We start from the raw sequence: 19,970 nt of genomic DNA on the forward strand, positions 1-19,970 counted from the left end.
TTGATAAAGCTTTTAATTTCAAATTAGCTGTATCTGAATAGAAGAACTTTCTCTTGTATATTGGGGATCCAGAGATGAGTTGCATTGGAATTTGTAGTATTTTAGCTGTGTGTAGATAGCAGTGATCAAGCATTTGAATTGGTTAGAGAATTTGTCCCTGCACAGGAAAAAAATTGATGCAGAGAAATTCAGAATATGTTCATATATTCAGTACCAATGGCTTTATCATTACAACTGCACCAGAGAACAACTTAAATTTGTGACTCAGACAGTGAACATAGGATGGTTATGGTTAACTTTTCTCTGAAGTTGAAATGTCACTGCAGCTTTGTTGCTTTGAGGTGCCACTGTATCTTCTTTTTCCTTCTGTCACTCCTTTGTAACACATTCTTTGTCTTCTTCACTTGGTTCAAATTTGGTGTTGACAGTAACAGTGTATTCCTTAAGCTTGGAGGAAACAGGCTGTTACCACTAGGAAAGAGCCTCCACTTGGTCCCATGAAAGGGTGGGCTGGAGCTCAGCAGCAGTGTTGGGCTTTTTTAGGCAAAAAGTATTGGGCATTGCTGGCAGCCACTGCTCATGTTCCTGCTGATCACGCAGTGGGTGCAGAGCTGTGTCTGCTGCAGCACTGCTCTCTTTTGCTAGTGATTGAAAGCAGATGCTATTTGAAGTATATGTCTTGGAGGGTATATACATGGGGGAAACATGAGGACTGGTGTTCCAAGGGCCAAACGGTGTTTCTGCTGGCTGGGGTTATAATGGCAGAGGAACAGAGGGTCCTGGGGTGTAGACAGGGAGACTTGGGGAAGAGCTGGAGCCACTGGGACAGAAGTCCTTGTAGGTGAGAGAGGATGGAAACAACAGTAGAAAAAGGAATCTCCGAAACTTCTGTGGATGCAGTATCTATTGGTTGGGTTTGGGTATTTGCCCTCTGCTTCCACCTTCCCCTTGGTTCCTCACCCCAGATCTTGGCTTTCACTAGTCACACAAAATTACCAGAGTGCCAGGTGAAATAATGGTTTTAAATAAAACTCATGCAGAGATTTACACATAAATTGTATATATTAGTTTTTTATTGTTCATTTCACTGCTGGTTTAATCCTTCTTCAAAGTGTAGGACAAGCAGCTTGTGATTGTGCTTGCAAGTGTATTTTTGTTCTCTGTTTTCTTTTGACTTAGCTTTTCTGGTCTGGCAAGAATCTGTGCTTAAACTGTTTGCCTTTACCTGTATCTGATCTTGTGCATCTTACTTAATGTATGTACATGTTTAGTGTCATCATTAAAGGTGCCATACACGCTTGTGAGGTAGGCTGATGCCAACCTTATGAAGTTTGACCATGCCAAGTGCAAGGTTCTACACCTGGGTCAGAGCAATCCCAGGCACAGCTACAGGTTGGGCAGAGAAGAGATTCAGAGCAGCCCTGCGGAGAGGGACTTGGGGGCGTTGGTCAATGAGAAAATGAACATGAGCCAGCTTCAGTGTGCGCTCACAGCCCAGAAAGCCAACCGTATCCTGGGCTGCATCAAAAGGAGCTTGACCAGCAGGTTGAAGGAGGTGATCCTGCCCCTCTACTCTGCTCTCATGAGACCTCACTTGGAGTATTGTGTACAGTTCTGGTGTCCTCAACATAAAAAAGGACATAGAACTGTTAGAACAGGTCCAGAGGAGGGCCATGAGGATGATCAGGGGGCTGGATGAATGAATGTATGAAGACAGGCTGAGAAAGTTGGGGCTGTTCAGCCTGAAGAAGAGAAGGCTGCGTGGAGACCTCATAGCAGCCTTCCAGTATTTGAAGGGGGCCTACAGGGTTGCTGGTGAGGGACTCTTCATTAGGGACTGTAGCAACAGGCCAAGGGGTAATGGGCTCAAACTTAAACAGGGGAAGTTTAGATTGGATATAAGGAAGAAGTTCTTTACTGTAAGGGTGGTGAGGCACTGGAATGGGTTGCCCAGGGAGGCTATGAATGCTCCATCCCTGGAGGTGTTCAAAGCCAGGTTGGACGAAGCCTTGGGTGGCATGGTTTAATGTGAGGTGTCCCTGCCCATGGCAGGGGGTTGGAACTAGATGATCTTAAGGTCCTTTCCAACCCTAACTATTCTATGATTCTATGGCTACTTTGCTGTGTTGTTTATTGAGATGTTATAGCTGCAGTTTTCAAAGAGAAATTAAATGTAGGAGGCTGATTGTTATGCTAAAATGAGTGTTGCCATTTGTGGTATTTAAGTGAAATATAAGTTTTGGTGGCTGATGCAGTTGACTCTACCCTTCATTCTCAAAAAAAGTTTTATAGCAGATTGATTTATGTATAGCAATAATGGAAAAAAGTAATGGGATACTTAATAGAAACTTAATAGGAAACTCCTATGGCTATACTACTAGCATCTTTCAACAGTAAAGTGGAATTTTACATACAATTTTTGTAATGCAAAGGGTTTTCTGAACAAATCTTTAGTAAAGTCTTTCCTGTAAGAGAAAATCAAAATATACTTAATTTCAGTTCATCTTTACAGAGTTGTAAAGGGTTTACTGATGTTTATAGCTACATGGTGCTTCTTGGATCTGTTCTTCTGTGGGAATAATTTCTACAGTGTGGTAGTTCTTCCACAAACTCTTTGCTTCTTTGTTACAGGAAGAATCAATATGAAAGTTATAAATCCACTCAGAAACCTTATCCTATTTAAAATACAAATGGAGCCACATTTCCCTGTGGCACTGTCGCATCACAAGCTAATGTTCAATAATATTGATTAAGGGTAGTGTAATGGGAAAATAATTAAAAATATGTAGTTAACACAGTGATTTGGGGAAGTTAAACCAACATAGAATTTTCTGCACTGACTATTTTGGAGTCTGTGTACTCCTCACCAAAATAAAAAATTCAGCTTTTTACACCACGTGACACATTCCAATGGCCGTAGTCTGTTCTAACTAGAAACCAAGTAGTGCATTCTCTAGCCTTGTGAAAACACATTTCTTGCTGCTCCTAGACCCTTCTTTTTCTGTTTAGTTTTGTTTGCCATGATTGAAATTCTGATCTGTTAAAGTATATTATTTGTTCTAGCTTTTGCATGTGACATAAAGATGCCTGTTCATCCTGTGCCCCTTGATTTAGTTCTTTTTTAACTTATTTTATTTTTATTCATAGGGAAGTTGTCTGTGAAATGATGACAAAATAAATATGATACATAGATACCATGCTAGAGTTGAGATTAAACTAGGTCAGATGTCCAGCTAGTGTTCCGTTTTGAACTGGTATAATGCTGTAATTACAGGCTTGAGGTGCACCACTGCTCACAGCTGCATTGTGATTAGCATGGTGGTCATCTCTAAACCATACCTGAATCTGTGGTTTGGAGTTTTGTTTTGTTTTGGGTTTTTTTCCAAATGCACACCTATCTGTGTGTTCTAATGTTCCTTCTGACTAGAATTTAACTCTCTCATAAATATTCTTGGGATTGTAGTTATTACTTAAGGATTTGGGGTGCTTTCAGAATGAAAAAAGACTAAACTTCCACTGTATTCTCAATTTTTTAACCAACATTATTTTATTATTTGAATCAAGAGATCTCTCAATACTAGCCACTATGGGAGGCACTGGCTGGCTTTGGTTCCAGCTGTATAGTTAGCATTGTGTTTGTGTTAGCAATAAGCTTACTGGTATAAGGAGAGCTGGAGAAGAGGGGGAAAAAAAAGTCAGTAAATTTCAGATCAGTTATTTTAATTTTCTTGTGTGTAGTACATCATGAATACAAGGGATAATGTATGCAACCTTTGACTGAAACCTTCTGTAGTTTTGAAGTACCCCTATAATTGTAGCTGTTAAAGCAGGAGGTTGATGTGGAGGCATCAGATATGTAAAAGATTAAAAAAAATGTAGAATGCAGGTTCAGTTAAAGGCTATTTGCAAGATGTGAGTGTCAGGATTAGAGGAAGCTTGAATGATTACCAGGTTAATTTGGAAAATTAGTTTACTGTTTGTGCATACTTGTTTGGAAGAGAAACACTTTCAATAGGAATGTTTTTACAATGAGCTTTTATGGAAATTTGTTTTCTTGTTCAAATCCCTATTCCAGTTTTAACTTGCCAAATCACTACAAGGAGAGTCAAAGACTCTGCTTTGATGAATTCTGTTACAGCAAAGAACACGATATTAGTAAATTGAATTGGAAGTTCAGTAAGCTACAAAAAGATGTGCAGAGAAATAATTAAATAAAAAAACCCCAACCAGCCTAACCAAACACACCCCACATCCCCCCCAAACATACCGAAAAATCCCAATCCAAACAAACTGACTCCATCCCCCCCCAAACAAACCAACAGTAAAACATAAACCACAACCAATTGACATCCAGACCACTAACTAGCATGGGTAGCATAGAATAGGTATATGTGCTTGCTTATAGAAAGTAACTGAAAATGTTGTCTGATTGAGGTCTGAGGAGAAAAATGAGATGTCATGGAAGATTTGTAGCCAAATTGACTGTGAGGGGTTGAATTACAGATTTGCTGATGGTGTAAACAAATGTATTTCAGGTGAAGGGGTTGAGTCTTGTTCTCTTTTTTCTAATGTGAGAGAGTTGTGTTTTACCAGGATTAGGTGTTGGTGTTATTTTTAATGTTGAAATTATTATATAATGCAGAGATACTGATCATTACATTGTAAAGCTACGCTCTGCTAGGATCAGCATAAGTAGTTATGGCTTCTTTCATATGTCATGTTAGAAATTAGTCTACTTAGCTATTATGTAGTTTTAAGAAGATATTCTCATTTATTAGTAGCAATAAATATACACACTAAATGTATACACTTCCACTAAATGGTGGAAGCAGACATACTAAGTGGATGCAACATGGATGCTTAATGCACACATTTCCCCAGAAATGTAGAATGGATTGTTTTATTTTAATACGTTAAAAAATGCAATGGAAATGCTTTCTTTTAGCTTACATCCTCCAGCCCTTCAGTGTTGCCAAGAATACAGGCTAGATATTGACCTAACCTGTATCTTTTAAGAGTGTTTCAGTGTTAGAGTTGTAATGCTTGCCTAAACTGGAGCTTTGTGCTTGCTTATGCAGTAGATCTTCCGCATAAGATTTTGGTCAGAGTTGTAGCTTTGTTTATTAATTGGTAGTTTTCTTGAAAAAATAACAGTGACACAATGATCTTTGTAAAAGCTGTCACTGGAAACTGGGTTCCTGTTTTTGAGGCAATACTGTGGTGATGTTACTAACCACTTCCTAGTTTCTTTTGTGCTGCTGTACACTTTGAGTCTCATGCAAGACAAGTAAAAAAGTGGAGGGTTTCAGTGAAGGTTGTTGGAAAGTAATTTTTTCTGACGCTGTCAAGAGTTAGTGCCCAAATTACACAACTTCAATGGTTTGCATACCCAGCTGAGCTCTTCTTGTATTAATTTCTTAAGCTGAACTTTGTGCTATGTATGGCTACAATAAAAGTTGTATTCATTTTCCTTGTACAGCTTTGCTTTTTGGGAATAGAATCTATGAAGCTTTCATTTATTCCTTAGTGTTTCTATTCAGGCCCAGAGATGTGTTAAATGCTGATTGCTTATTGTGGAACTGATTTAGCGTATGATTTCAGTGACCTTTGTATATCACTTTCCCTTTAAAGAAGAAATGGCAGCAGAGTTGACAGTGCTTCTTAGCACTGGGAATAAAATAAAACCCAAATAGCTGGAACCTGAAAAACCTTGAGGATTATGTTCAACTATAGTCTTTGGCGCTGTTGTTTACTAGGCAAAGAAGTGTGACTGCTAGTTAGTGGTCAAATTGGGACAAATAACTTGCAAATGTGGTATTTTCTTAGGTGTCTTGGTTGGGCTTTTTGTTGTGTTTTTTGTTGTTGTTTTGGTTTTTTGTTGTTGTTTTTTTTTTCTATTACTATAGCTTGCTGGTTTTTGGTTTAAAAGAAGACCTTCAACACAAGTGCTGCTAATAACTCTTCTCAAACGAATCATGTGTTTAATTATCCTTATTGTCTGAAGCCAGTGCACAGACAGAACACCATATGCTTCTGTTGACTTGACCTCCTTAGTCTGGATTTTCTGGTATATTATTCCATTTATTCCTTGTGTCCAAAGGAACATTCAGACCCTCTGTCAGCCCTCATCGGTGGAGATTAGGGAGTAGTGTCATATGTTTTCTAACAGATGACATGTGATAGTGTCACAATTTTATAACTGTGTAGATTTTCTAAATTGTGACCTTTCTGTGTGGAACAATTCCAATATAGAGGCAAAGGTGAGCAATTGCCTCTGGAAACATTTAGAACTGTTCCTAACTATTAAAATACCCCTTAAGTAAATTGTTCATCAGTTGTCACAATTCTAGTTTGGTTTCTTTGGCTTTCTGATTGCTTAGGATTGTTTTTGCCCTGGGAAAATGTTTTATTCTGTAGCTTTTTAGGAAAAAGACAAAACCAAACCAAAACAACCCGAAGCTGCCTGATTTACTACTTTGTGCTTCTATTTTGATTGGTGAGCTATAGCATTTTTAGCTATACATATAAAAAAAGGGGTGGGGAGGGAAGTGGGCTCAGAGTCTGCTGTGTTTTGTACTCCTTTTTTTCTGCTTCCTTTGTGCAGGGGGCTTACTTTTTCAAAAGAATGATTACAAGTAAAATTGATTCTGAAGTTTACATTTCAAAATAGGAAGGTTTTACCAGCTGATATTGCAAAGGATCATATTCAGAGTGCTTCAAAAATTTTAGTGAAAACAACTTCAACTCCTGCTGCAAAGGAATGTTTAAACAGAAGTATCTGGACTGAGGTTGAATCAGGCACCAAAGGTTTCAAAGCAAACACTTCAGACTTGTGCTAATGCATTAGGATTGGAAAGAACAAAAAACATTATTTGTTTATATAGATCCTTGCCATGCAAAATGTGAACAAGTTGCAATGAAAAATTAATTAATTATTGAGTTTTTGGTGTTTTTTTTCTTAATAAAGTTTGGAAAACCTGCAGAACCTTAACTCAAACCCAAGCTGTTCTTCACAGTGAAAGCTGCTTGAATAAGGAGTTTTTATAATACTTTTAGTCCTAATAAGTACATTTGTATGTGCAAAACAAGGGCAATAAACAGTAATTCTACGGGATTGTTTTGGCTGATTGAAATACCAGATTGCTGAAATGACCTGTCAATTTGAGTAACAAGATTAGGGATAAAAGAATGACTTGCCTGCTTGTTTTCCTAAATCTTGATAAAAGCCCTTTTTTGTTTGTTTCATGAAGCAGGAATTTTTTGTCATGATTAGTAGGATCTATTTTTGTACCTAAATCATTGATGTTACTTTACTGTCCTTAATTCCACAGAATAATAAACTTGTAAAACAAACACATATTCTCCAATCCCTTCAAAATAATAAAGCAGTGTTATGAATAGGCATAGCTAAAAAGGCCCACAGGATCCAGTGTTCAATGAGGACTGATAAAATATGACCTTGAGCTATTTTCCTAAGAGCTTTTATTTATAGCATGTCTGTTGTTAGCATTTACAGTATACTGCATTATTCTGTATTTGCATGGTTGATTACTTTTCTGCTTCAGATTGTAAAACTCATCATAACTTGCTTATAAAAGGTTTTGATTTCACTTAAGAGCAAGGAAGCTAATTAACTTATGTTGAGTAGTCATCCATGGTAATATGTTGTAACATTTCAAGGACACCATCTATCAGCTTTTAAGCAGTTTTGCTACAAAATCAGAATCTGATTTGTAAGCACCATTGAGATCTGATTTTGGGGGGCAGTTTGTTAACGCCTTCTTTAGTCTTTGCTGTTTGACACTGCTGATTATAAATGATTTGTGCTTATGTGGAGATATTGACACTTGATCATTGTGTAATGATCAGTAACAACATCAGCTTGTTACTATGTTTTGCTGTTTTTGTAAGCCTGAATGTCATGGGTGGATTCTGCAACATCCTTAGCATCTCTCTTGTGTAGACAGAACTTTTTGGCCATTCCCGTGTGATTGGTTTGACAATTCTGTTTGCCTCTCAGGTGAATGTTTGAGAATTCAGTGCTCAATTTGTGCCTTGTGAGTATCTTCTGAGCTCTGAAGTCACTTACAAAGGGCGATGGAGGCAATGTTTGTATTTCCTCAGTAAATGCCACTATGTATTTCTTGTCTGTACATCTTTACCTTGGACAATCATACAGTGCAGTGAGAGCAAGATGTCATATCATGGTCTTGGGTAATTGTATTTACAGTTATATTTTGCAAAACATGCAAAAGAGGAAATCTAGCCTTTGTCAAAAAGAGTGTCAGTTTTAACATGAAATCGAAAATTATTGAAGTGCTAATGTACTATGAATTCCTTTTGATTTATTAGAGGTATTCAGGTGTGGGCGGTTGTTGTTTTCTTTTTTGACTGACACTGGAAGTAATTTAGTCTGCCACATATCAGCATAGCAGGATTTAAATCTTAAAGGATATCTCTGCAGGATAAAGATAACTTTGATCAAGTGATACTACAAATATGATAGCTTGTGTGAGACTTGGGTATTCTGGATCAAGCATAGTCTAAAAAATAAGTGTTACATACACCTCTGTGAGAGTGAAGTGCAGGTCAGTATGGGTATTGTCATGACTTACTAGGTATCTCTGTACTTGGTATCACAATTTCATGGATCACATAAAGCATCTGAAATGATTTCAGGGGAAGTGCAGACCTTATTCTTTTACTTTAGATAGCTGAAAAAAGAGAAATGCCATGCCAGACTGAACTGGCTTGTGCATTGACAAATCCCAAACTCATTGAAGAGTAATCTGCTTTTTCTGCATCCACTGACTATATAAAATGCAGTGTAGAAGCTCTCTGTCCATTAAGATCTCTATTTTGTATCAGCCTGTAAATTAATCAACATCCTTAATGCAAGTGTAATGAATTAATACATGAAGTTTGTTACTGTCTTTGACTCATAGCATGCTGTGTGGGGTTTTTATAATGGGAGTAAATGAGTTGTGGAATAGCCAGTCACAGAAGTACCTGAATTAGCACTTACTACAGTATATTCTCACAGATTCAAACATTTATTTAATGGTATTTTGATAACTCTTCAACTGAGTATACAGAAAAATGAGATATTTGCAATGGAACCTTTAACTTGCAGACTTGTAGTGCAGTTTGCTTCAGCTGAAGCTTTTTTGTTTTTTTGAGAAGGTGCAGGCTGTGAAGGTTTTGAGGGTCTAAGGAGAGAGAGCCCTGCGGGTGGAAGAAGAAAACTGAAAGGGTTGTCACTGAGATGGGCCGTAAATATAACATTGGTGGACTTAGTACTGTTGCAAGTGAGACACTGTTCCTTTGAATAATGATTTGAATATCCCCCTTTTGATAGAGGAAAGGTCCTGCTGCATCAGGTGTCTGTTCCTGCTTTTACCTGTTTTGCTAATATTTGTGTGCAATGTTGTGTTGCCAACCAAAGCCTTTTGTATGTCAGACTCAGTTAAGTTTTCCTGTTCTATTTAATGAACAAAGGGGAGTGAGAGGTTTTGACAGTTCAGCTGGGTAGGAGCAGGAAATAAAAAAATCAGACCTATAACACAGTAAAGCTAAGCCTTCTGTCCTTTTCTTGCTGCCTTTTTTGAGTGCCAAGTTTGTGTCTGGTTACCTTTTTCTCTATGTGGCAGATCCATCACTGAGGGTATCTAGCTGATTTGTGAGCTGGAGGAAGGCTCAAATGCCTGCTGTTGATATGGGAAGGCTGTAAAGCTTTTTCTAATCTTGTTGCCTGATGCATCTGCCTTTGGAGACAACCAACGGTAGCACTATGGAGCTCTTGAGTAAATTATAGCTTGTTTGTTTTTCTCTTTTTTTTTCTTTTTCCCTCTCCCCTCTCCAGTCCAGCCCCTTTAGTTTGGGATTTTTATTTCCAGTTGTGGAAATGGCCTGTGATTTAACATATTTCTGAACCTGCTTGATTGATAAGATAAATAACAGCTTGCAAAGCTTTCATACTGCTTTTTGTATTGTTCATGGTGCTTCTTTTAGCAGACAGTAAAAGGCTTTCCTGGAGGGAGAATGGCAATACTGAGGATGGCTGAAATATTCCTCAGGTTTGTAAAGGTTCTTAATGAAATTCTATTTTCTTTTAACCTCCTTCTCCACACCCCTGCAAAAGCCCCAAAACAAGCAACCTCCAACCCCCTCCCCTCGCAATACCCAACCCCCCCCACCATCATCACCCCCCATTTCCTCCCCCCCAAAAAAAAGGGGAAGAAAAGGGGAAGGGGTGGGACATATTACACAGCAGCCACAGCTTTTTATTTTTTTTTTTCTTTTTTTTGTAGATGGCAGGTTTTTACTGGAGCCACAGGCTATCACTGTATGGCTGTTGCAGGCTACATGGTGTAGGAAGCGTTGCAGATTGCAGAAATGCAGAAATTCAAACTTCCTTTTTAGATGGTGTCTGGCCCTTTTTCTTTCTCCACTGTTTAGACCATTTCTTGAGAGGCATCTATGGAGGGCCACAAGCATCTCTGATTCTGTAGTGCCTTTACCTCCTTTTCCTGGTGCAGTGCTAACAAAAATAGATGTATATGCATATCATCTAAATACATGTTCAGCTCTATTCTGTGTTTTAATAGGAACACATGCACATATATATGGGTTTCAAAAGTGAACTTGTGGTTGAAGATGAGGTGCTTAGGTTTTCTTTGATACTGACCCAGCTCTGTTTCCTCTGTAGATGGTTTATGGTGAAACTTCAAATAGTCAAGAGGCAGGAGAATTTTGCTGATTCTACAGATATTTGCACTCCACTCAGTTTAAAAGTGCACCCAAAGTAATTTCCTTGCATAGTTTTCGGATTAGAATAGACTACTTCAGTTGGAAGGGACCTATGGCTATCGTTTAGTCCAACTGCCTCACCAATTCAAAGCTGATGAAAAGGTAAAGAATATTATTAAGAGCATTATCCCAGTGCCTCTGAAATACTGACATGCTTGGGGCATTGAAAATTTCATTTTCCAAAAAATGTAATATGAGCAAAAAACCTAAGAGCTGTTGATACTTTTTAGTAAAGCTGAATAAACATAGAGTTGCTTTGGTTGTGTTTCCAGAATGTGTTTGCCATTTTGTTGTTCAGAATGTGTTTCATTTAGAATTATGATACAGCAAGCATTCTGCAGTATAGGTAATTTACTTCCAAGTCTGACTTCTTTTGCTGTTTTAGTTGAGCTAAGTTAAACTGCAAAATACTTTCATAGGTTCAACCTACAGCACATTTTCTGTTCCTTTGATGCCCTTTTTATCCCAAGGAGAAGCTCCTTGCTTTTAAAAATCGTGAGTTGAGGTACATAAACAGATCAGACTAGTATTAGACATACTATGAAACTATGTGGAGATGTTGAGGAGCTCCGTGTTGAGCCGAGCAAACTGGCATCTAGTTTAAAACTTTGCTTATTAGCTGTCTAAATTTGGAGCAAAAATCAAATGATGTAATCAAGACTGTCAGTAGCTAAGAGAAGAATGGACAGCGTTTGTAACTTAGGCTAATGGTGTCTTTTGGGAATGTCTTTTTAACAGTTGCTTAGTAGAAGAACCATAAATAACACAGAGAAGGAAGAGTAGGCTGAGTGCTGAGACTCCATCTCTGGTCAAAACCCTGCGAACCTTTGCAGTTTGATTTGAATTTTTAATTTTAAAAACACTGCACCAGCTTTCAAGTGAGCTTGTCTAAATTCCAGGTTCTGCCTATTTAGGAGAACATTTTGCAACAAGGTGAAAAAAGTTGAGATAACAAATTACTGAGTGAGTTGACATAGTGTTACCTTTCCAAGAAGTACATAGCATGAAGCCAGCTAAAATATTTAGGTTTCAGCTTCTGGAGTTTAGTTGAAACTACCAGAGTTTGAGAGAGAGCAATGAAGAAAGAATGCTTTCAGTTCTTAAGTTGCTTCTTAACAAGGTATTTTCATTTGGAATGTGAGGGCTAGTTATTTTTATTTGATCTTTTTGGCTTCCAGAGCAAAGTATGGAAAAGCATCACCTTCTCATTTCAATGTAAAATAGTATATTTTTCTTAAATAAAAATGACTGCTGAAGTTATTGGAGACCAAATGAGTTTGATATTGGCTACAGCTGCTGTTAGATGGGTGTTAGGTGTGTTTGGGATTCTTCCATCAGCTGTATAAGGCAAATAACTTGCTGTTTGAATTCCTCATTTTCTTAAATTACTTTGGATTTCAACATATGAAGAAAAGTCATTTATAATATTTAGAAACAGAAACTTTTTCATGATGGTGGCCACTGATCTCTGTGACTGCTTCCTTTATGGTTTTAGGCTCAGCATTTTTCTTTTTACTCTAACAGCAATGGGAAAAAAAATGGTTTGATGTTTTTTGACAAGAGATCAATTCAGTTTCTTCAAGGTTTAGAGAAACCCCTGAACAATAAACCACTAACTGGTCAAGTGTGTTTTGAAGGTATTTGCTATACTGCTGACTTTTTCTGTATATACAATTGTTACGAGTCAGCTTGTCATAGACTGTCTTAGCTGAAAGGAACCTACAACAATCATCCAGTCCAGCTGTTTGACCAATTCAGGGATGACCAAAAGGTAAAGCATGTTATTAAGGGCACTCTCCAAATACGTCTTAAACATCTTTTGAGGTCCCTTCCAACCCTTGGGATTCTGTGATTCTGTGATTGACAGTCTTGGGGCATTGACCACCTCCAGAAAGCCTGTTCCAGTTTTTGACCACCCTCCTGGTGGAGAAATGCTTCCTAATGCCCAGCCTGAACCTTCCCTGGTGCAGCTTTGAGCCATTGCCATGTACCCTGTCATTAGATACCAGGGAAAAGAGCTCAGCACCTCCCTCTTCTTATCCCCTCCTCAGGAAGCTGTACAGAGCAGTGAGGTTGCCCCTCAGCCTCCTTTTCTGTAAACTAGACAAACACAGAGTCCTCACCACTCCTCATAGGACATTCTCTCCAGCCCTTTTACCAGCTTTCTCTTTCTCTGAATGCATTCAAGGACCTTCACATCCTTCTTCAATTGTAGTGCCCAGAATTACACACATTCCTTAAGATGAGGCCACACTGACACTGAACACAGCAGGACAATCACTTCTTCACCAGCTGGTGATGCTGTATTTGATGTATCTCAGGGTGCAGTTTGCCCTCCTGGCTGCCAGGGCACACTGCTGACTCCTGTAGAGATTAGGACCTCCAGATCCCTTTCTGCAGGGCTGCTCTCCAGGCACTTTTCCCCCAGTTTGTACTTGTGCCCAGTGTCACTCTTTCCTAGGTGCAGAATCTGACATTTATTCTTGTTAAATTTCATGCTACTGAAGACTGGCCAATGCTGTAGTCTATCTAGATTCCTCTGCAAGACATCTTGTCCCTCAAAAGAGGCAATAGCACCTCCCACTTTGGTATCATCAGCAAACTTGCTAATGGTGCATCCAACTCCTGCATCCAGATCTTTGATAAAAATGTTGAACAGAACTGGCCCTAGATTTGAACCTTGAGGAATGCTGCTGGGAACTGGCCACCAGCCGGATGTAGCCCCATTCACTACAACCCGTTGGGCTCTGCCCTTCAGCCAGTTCTTCAAGCAGTCACCATAATCCTATTCATCCCACAGTGGGGCAGCTTGTTCCAGAGGATGCTGTAAGGGACAGTATGAAAAGCCTCACTAAAATAAAAAAATACACATCCATCACCACCCTTCATCTGCAGTTGACCTTATCATAGAAGGATATCAAATTAGTTAAACAAGACTTCCCTTTGTGAACCCATGTTGACTGTGCCTGATGATTGCATTGTTCTTTCAAAGCCTTTCAATAGTACTAGTATAATCTCTAATTTTTCCATGAGCTGAGGTTAGACTAACCTCAGGCTTGTAATTTCCTGTGTCTTCTTTCACACCCTTTTTGTAATTGGAATAACATTAACTAGATTTTAGTCAGCAAGGACCAACCCGGATCCCCAAGATAGTAGTGATCAAGAGGGGTTCTGCCATAATATCCTTTGGCTCCTTCAGTACTCTGGGATGAATCTTATTAGGCCCCATGGACTTGAAAACATTCAGATGATACAGCTGATTCCTTACAATTTACGTGTCCAGAAGTGGAAAGTCATTGTTCCCGCAGTCGTGCTCTCCAGCTTGGGTGACTGGGCAGCCCAAGATGTGTCAGTATTATTAAAGACGGAGGCAAAAATACTTTGAATATCTCTGCTTTATTGTTGTCCCTATTAGGCAGGTGACCATAGCCAACAAGTATCAGTCCTGTGTGTTCTTTAGACCTCCTTTTGCTATTAATGGACCTAACAAAGCCATTTTTGTTGTCAGATTCAGCACTGACCAGTTTTAGCTCTAATTGAGCTTTGGCCTTTTATCATACCTACACATTTCAGAAAGACTGCCTTGAATTTCTAGAGAAATTTTTAGTTACTTGCAAATTTTTATTCCTTTTGAGGAAAGAAGTGAAATTTAAATTATAAATTGGACTTCTGTGTAATACAATAATATGTTCTTCACAAAAAGTCCTAATTCTTTGATGAAAATATTTAGCTTTCAAATTATTTCATATATTGGAGAGGGGGAAAAAAGCAAATACAGAACTTGAGCTAATTCAAGGTTTAAGTGAAAATAGATATTTAAATTTAATCTTGAGGGCTCATTCATAAGTCCTAAGGAATCAAAAACTCTGGAAAAAACAAATTTAGAGTATTTATAAACTCCTGATGCCTTAAGGGGCACTTTTCTCGAGTCTGGGACAGGTGGTGATCACCATTGGTGGTACTGTGAGAACCTTCATCCACCAGTTCCCTCAAGACCCAGAAGTACATCTCATCAGGTCCCATGGAACCTTCAGGTGACTTTAGATGTTCTTCTGCATTGTCATCTTCTACAACAGGTAGTTTTTCATTCTCCCTGCTGCTGCCTTTGCCTTCTGCAACTTGGGAAGTGTGGCTGGAGCTCTTGCAGATAAAGATTGCGGCAAAAAAAAGTCATTGAATTCCTCAGCCTGCTCCATGTTCTGGGTAACCATGTCTCCCGTTTCCTTCTAGAAACAGTCCACATTTTCCCTAGTCTTCCTTTTATCACCTGCATATCTTATAGAGTCATTTCTTGTTGCCCTCTACTTCTCTGGCCAGATTTAGTTCTGTCAGGGCTTAGTTTTCCTAACCTGATCCTTGGCTGCTCAGGATCAGGATTTCTCTTCCTCTCTACCCTTGCTTCCACCCTCCATAGGCTTCCTTTTTGTGTTGGAGTTTATCTAGGAGCTCCTTGTTCGTTCACGTGGACCTCATGCTGATTTTTGCCTGACTTCCTATTTGTCAGGAACTATTGCTCCTGAGCTTGGAGGAGATGATCCTTGAACATTAACCAGCTTTCTTGGGCCCCTCTTCCTTCCAGGGCTTTATCCCATATAACTCTACCAAGCAGACCCCTGAAAAGATGGAAGTCTGGTCTCTTGAACTGCAGGGTAGGCAGCTTGCTGTGCACTCTCCTTGCTGCCTTATGGATCTTGCGATCCAGCATGGCCACTGCAGCCAAGGCAGCCCTTAAGCTTTGCATTCCCCACAAGCTACTCCTTGTTGGTGAGAACAAGATCCATCACAGCCCCTCTCTTCGCTGGCTCTAATGTCACTCAGAGAAGGAAGCTCTCATTGATGTGCTGGGATCTGAACCACAGGTTTCATAGGGTTCTCACCATTTTCCCAGAAGTACAGACCCTGCCACAGGTGAGTTTAGCCTTTTTGAAGTAGAAAGAACAGAAGTGCTGGTTTGTCTGCTATCTTGTACCATGAAGAAAGACAAGAAGGGAGACTTGATGCTACAGGATGCTTCTGAAGGTATCCACTGCTATAGAAACCCTTAATAAAACCTTTCATGTCCTTTGGTAGCTCACCTGTTCTTCCCTGTTTAGTCAGAAATTAAGAGGGATCTGTATAATCTGCCATCACTCATTCATTTTTGTGAGGAAATATTCATGTACTTGAGCATGGTATCTACACTAATACAGCTATTTATTTGCTTAGCTATTAAAGTGCTTTGCAACCTTACTGTAACCAGTAGACATGGTTCCAAGCAGTCTTTGATTTCTTTGGGTTATCACTGGCAAGAACGAATGACCTTCAGGCCAGAAACTCTGGAACATTTTCCTGGCCTTCTTAATACTGCTGACTAAAATAAAGCACCAAGTCCTGCTTCAAATAGCAGCCTGGATTCAGCCATCAGTGTATAGTGTGCCTAGCTCTGTACTGTGGGCCAGCGTCTGTGTTCTGGGTTTGTTGGCACAGAAGCAATAACCATTTGGTTTTAATGAAAAAAGGAAAATAAGCTGGCATGGGAAATGTTTTTAAGAGGTAGTGAACTATGTTTTTGTTTTTCTGTCTTCAAAACAGAGGGCATTTTAGCTAATTATGTTTTCTAAACATAATCACAACAGTACATCCCAATGACAAAAAAGAAAATAGATGTAAATTGAAAGAAGTTGGAGTAAATGAAGCATTATTAACAGCGAAAATTTGACTGTAATTCTTTTTTTTACCCCAGCAACAGAAAGAGATTCAAATTGGTAGCAAAACTTCTGCTTCCCTACCTTTGCAATACTAAAAGACTAGTAATGGATAGGTAAATAACAGAAGAGGGATGTCACAGGATTACAACTGGGTGGTTAGAGTATTGATTACAAGGTGTAAAATCATTGAGATACTTCAGTCTGTATCTGTAGATTGGCTGAAGCAGAGTGAGGATGGTGAGCAAGAGATTTGAGAAAATGACCATGGTGTTTCCTTCTCCCTTTTTGGTCTCCTTTCAAAAAAAAAATATACATATGTATTTACATTAGTAGGATTTTGATCAAAATTTTGTTCTTGCAGGCACTGACAATATCATTAGTGTAAAACTTGGGTCTGAAATTGGTACGTCTGATATACTGCCAGATTGCGCTCATTCTCGCAAAGAATTCAGAGGGGGCTTTCAAAATGCATGACCCGGGCTTTTGTATGCTACCACTCCTATTCTGCTGCATAAAAGAAGTGGTTTGTGGGCATCAGTTCCACGAAAGGATTCAGAATTGCCTTGTGGTGCTGAGTAATGGGGTCCCAAAGGTTGCCCCTGTCTGAAGCTACAGTGAGGGCCTTACTGTGCTCAATGCCTACTTTGTATCCCTGTCTGGTGCAGCTCACTCTTCCCTCCATAGGCTGTGTAAATGCTAAGGTGCCTAACTGAGGTGGGATTGTGCTGGGCTCTGCCCTTGGTTGGATTTCAGATGCTGTATAGCTAAGCAGTCTCTGAACTTTGTTGGATCTGTCTTTAGGTGTTTGTTCCCAAAAATAACCAGAATAATCTTTTTTCTCTCTAGAAAAGTTGATTGCATATCAACGGGAATTTCATGCTTTGAAGGAACGTCTTCGTATAGCTGAGCATCGCACTCTGCAACGCTCTTCTGAGCTGAATGCTATCTTGGAGCAGTTCAGGCGTGCAGTAGCTGAAACAAATGGGAGTAAGAATGCAATGAATAATTTTTCAGGTACATACTGTGATTGAGCTATTTTTTATAATTCTGCAATACCAGTATCTCTTCCTACTACTGTAGAATAAGAAATCAATACTTACAAAGCCAAATGAAATTGTTTAGCGATGTGAATAGAGTGTGCAATGTGCTATATTATGTGGGGATTCTTTTAGGATTTTTTTTCCAATTTCCATTCTTAATAATCTACCTACTCTTCATTTTTATGACTTTAGGGACTGAACACTTATTCCACACCTAGCTCCCAAAGTTTGGAACTTGTAGTTACTTATTTAGCATACTAAATATATTTTGACAATAATTTACATTACTTCTAAATAGAGCTTGAGGGGAAAGGTGAGCAAAGAGAAGACATGGATTAACTTGAAGCAATTAGAATATGTTTAAAAGTCAGCTGGAATATGTAAAAACATACAGGTTAAGGTGTTGGGTATGATTTGTGAAATATACATGTAATGTCCTGGTTTAATAACTAGTGATTAAATGCTAAACTAGTAATCTTTTACCCTTTTTGGAAGTTGATGCTTAAGTTTACTGAGAGCTGTGTTTGACAATATTAAGAGAATACCTTTGCACTACTCGCCAGATTATTGAAGCTAACTTTTAAAATTGCACTATTACTGCTACAGTCACTCTGATTTTTCTAGATAGACAAATGAATAACAAACAAATACAAGCTTTCTGGCAAGCGGTCTGATTTTGTAGGTTGCAGAAATTTCACTGTATTTGCCTACTGAGGAATATAAACCCAGAGAGTTTTGCAAATAAAAAAGCCTGGATCAGTTTTTTTTTATCTACTTGCACGTGCTATGGATTGCTATTTTGTACAGATTTTTTTTTTGTTCTGTCTGACACTGATTACCTGTCCAGCCTGATCTCCATAGTTCCTTGGAACTCCAGGAATGGTATGGATAAAGAGTACATTTAGCATAGTCTGTGACTCTTCCTGTTCTGTGTATATGTTTTTTGCTGTTAAAGTGAACAGTCATAGAGGAAGTCAAGTAATTTTGATACTGGATTTATGATCTATTGCCACATTAATCTCTAAAAATTATTTAGTATGCTTTTAGACAATATAGTTACAGGGAGTTAATTCTCTTCTATGCAACTGAAGTTACTGATTCACATTTTTAATATTCTACTATGTCTGGATTCCAGCTGGAATATTCTTTTTTCTCCATGTGGAGCCATGATGGGAAGTCAGTTGAAGTCTGAGTTCCTGAGCTTTTGTGCACAGAACTTAATATTAGATAGTTTGGGATTTTTTTCTTTTAAATTAAATTTAATGTACTGAAGTATACGAATTACTATGTGATATTTGCTGTCTTTGAAGCTGAAAGAATTCCTTTATGTAGATGGTTATTCATAAATGCTGTCATACTTTGACAGAATTTTTAGTCCAGGTTTTGCAGTTGATGCTAAAGGAAATAGGTAATGGGAAAAGTAAAATGTAGCTGTATTGGAATCTATAACAATAAGCATCTCTACTTATGGCATCTATTTACAAAGCTTTTGTTCAAAATTCTTAATGTTTAGAAATTTACTTTAACTCAAATATTAATAAAACCCCAAATGAACCTAACCAGACTCCACAACAAAACCCTTCTATCTTTGTAGAAGCTACATGCAGAATCTGAGAGGAATGACATTTATAACATTACTTTTCTCACTTCTTCACAATTCAGTTTTATCTTGGAAACCTTGGGTACAGTTTTTTACTTAACTTGATATTATAAAGCCTGTAAGTTTTCAAAGTTCCATATGCTATCATATTTGTCGTTTGAAATAGGAGTCGTTTTCACACTTGATGTAAGAAAATCAACACGTACAGCAGGGGAATTTAAAAACTGTTATTTGCAACTTTGAGAGCCACCTGGACATCCTGTGAGGCAGTTACTTGAGAAAGAGTGAGAATTATTTTAAGTACCCTAATGGACTAAATTAATTTCACATTAGGATTTATTTTATTACAGAAACAGTCAAAACCTCAGTTATATATTTAATGCTGTTTTTGTTATCGGTATGTGCAGTGTATTCCAATAGGTATTTGTAGCTCTGAAAAATTACCTGCTGTAGCATCACTACCTGGTGATGTGCTCTATAAGCATAAGTAAAAAATTATCTAGGTAAGTAAGACTCCCATTTTGATTCATCTGGGGGAAAAAACCCTTGAACAACCAAAACAAAAAAACCCCAAACAATGAAACCTGTAACTATAAATGGAGAATTCTTTACTTCTGTAATTACAAACTAAGTCTTATGTGATCAGGTAAGTATTAAGTATATTTGCAGCAAGGTTGCTTGGTGCAAAATAATCTTAGCCATTGTTTATTAAAAAAATAAAAGAAGAAAATACTTCCTTTGTAAATGAAATATAATGCCTCAGTAAAATGTATCATTTGTGCTGTTTTTCAGTTAGGGCCAAGTTTGGAATTTTGAACCATTTACCACTGCATA

The 19,970-nt window shown here is 38.3% G+C and overlaps 1 protein-coding gene across 1 annotated transcript in view; it reads left to right on the top strand.

Annotated features, from left to right (window-relative positions):
- The window catches only part of MGAT4A (alpha-1,3-mannosyl-glycoprotein 4-beta-N-acetylglucosaminyltransferase A), an 83,859-nt gene that overhangs the window by 13,508 nt on the left and 50,381 nt on the right, over window positions 1-19,970 (top strand). The window contains exon 3 of the mRNA XM_005151382.2: window positions 17,343-17,510. Within this exon, the coding sequence (XP_005151439.1) occupies window positions 17,343-17,510 (168 nt within the window). The remainder of the gene's footprint in view (window positions 1-17,342; window positions 17,511-19,970) is intronic.

The sequence above is a fragment of the Melopsittacus undulatus genome, chromosome 2 (genome assembly GCF_012275295.1).
Source record: "Melopsittacus undulatus isolate bMelUnd1 chromosome 2, bMelUnd1.mat.Z, whole genome shotgun sequence".
In the NCBI taxonomy this organism is placed as follows: Eukaryota; Metazoa; Chordata; class Aves; order Psittaciformes; family Psittaculidae; genus Melopsittacus; species Melopsittacus undulatus.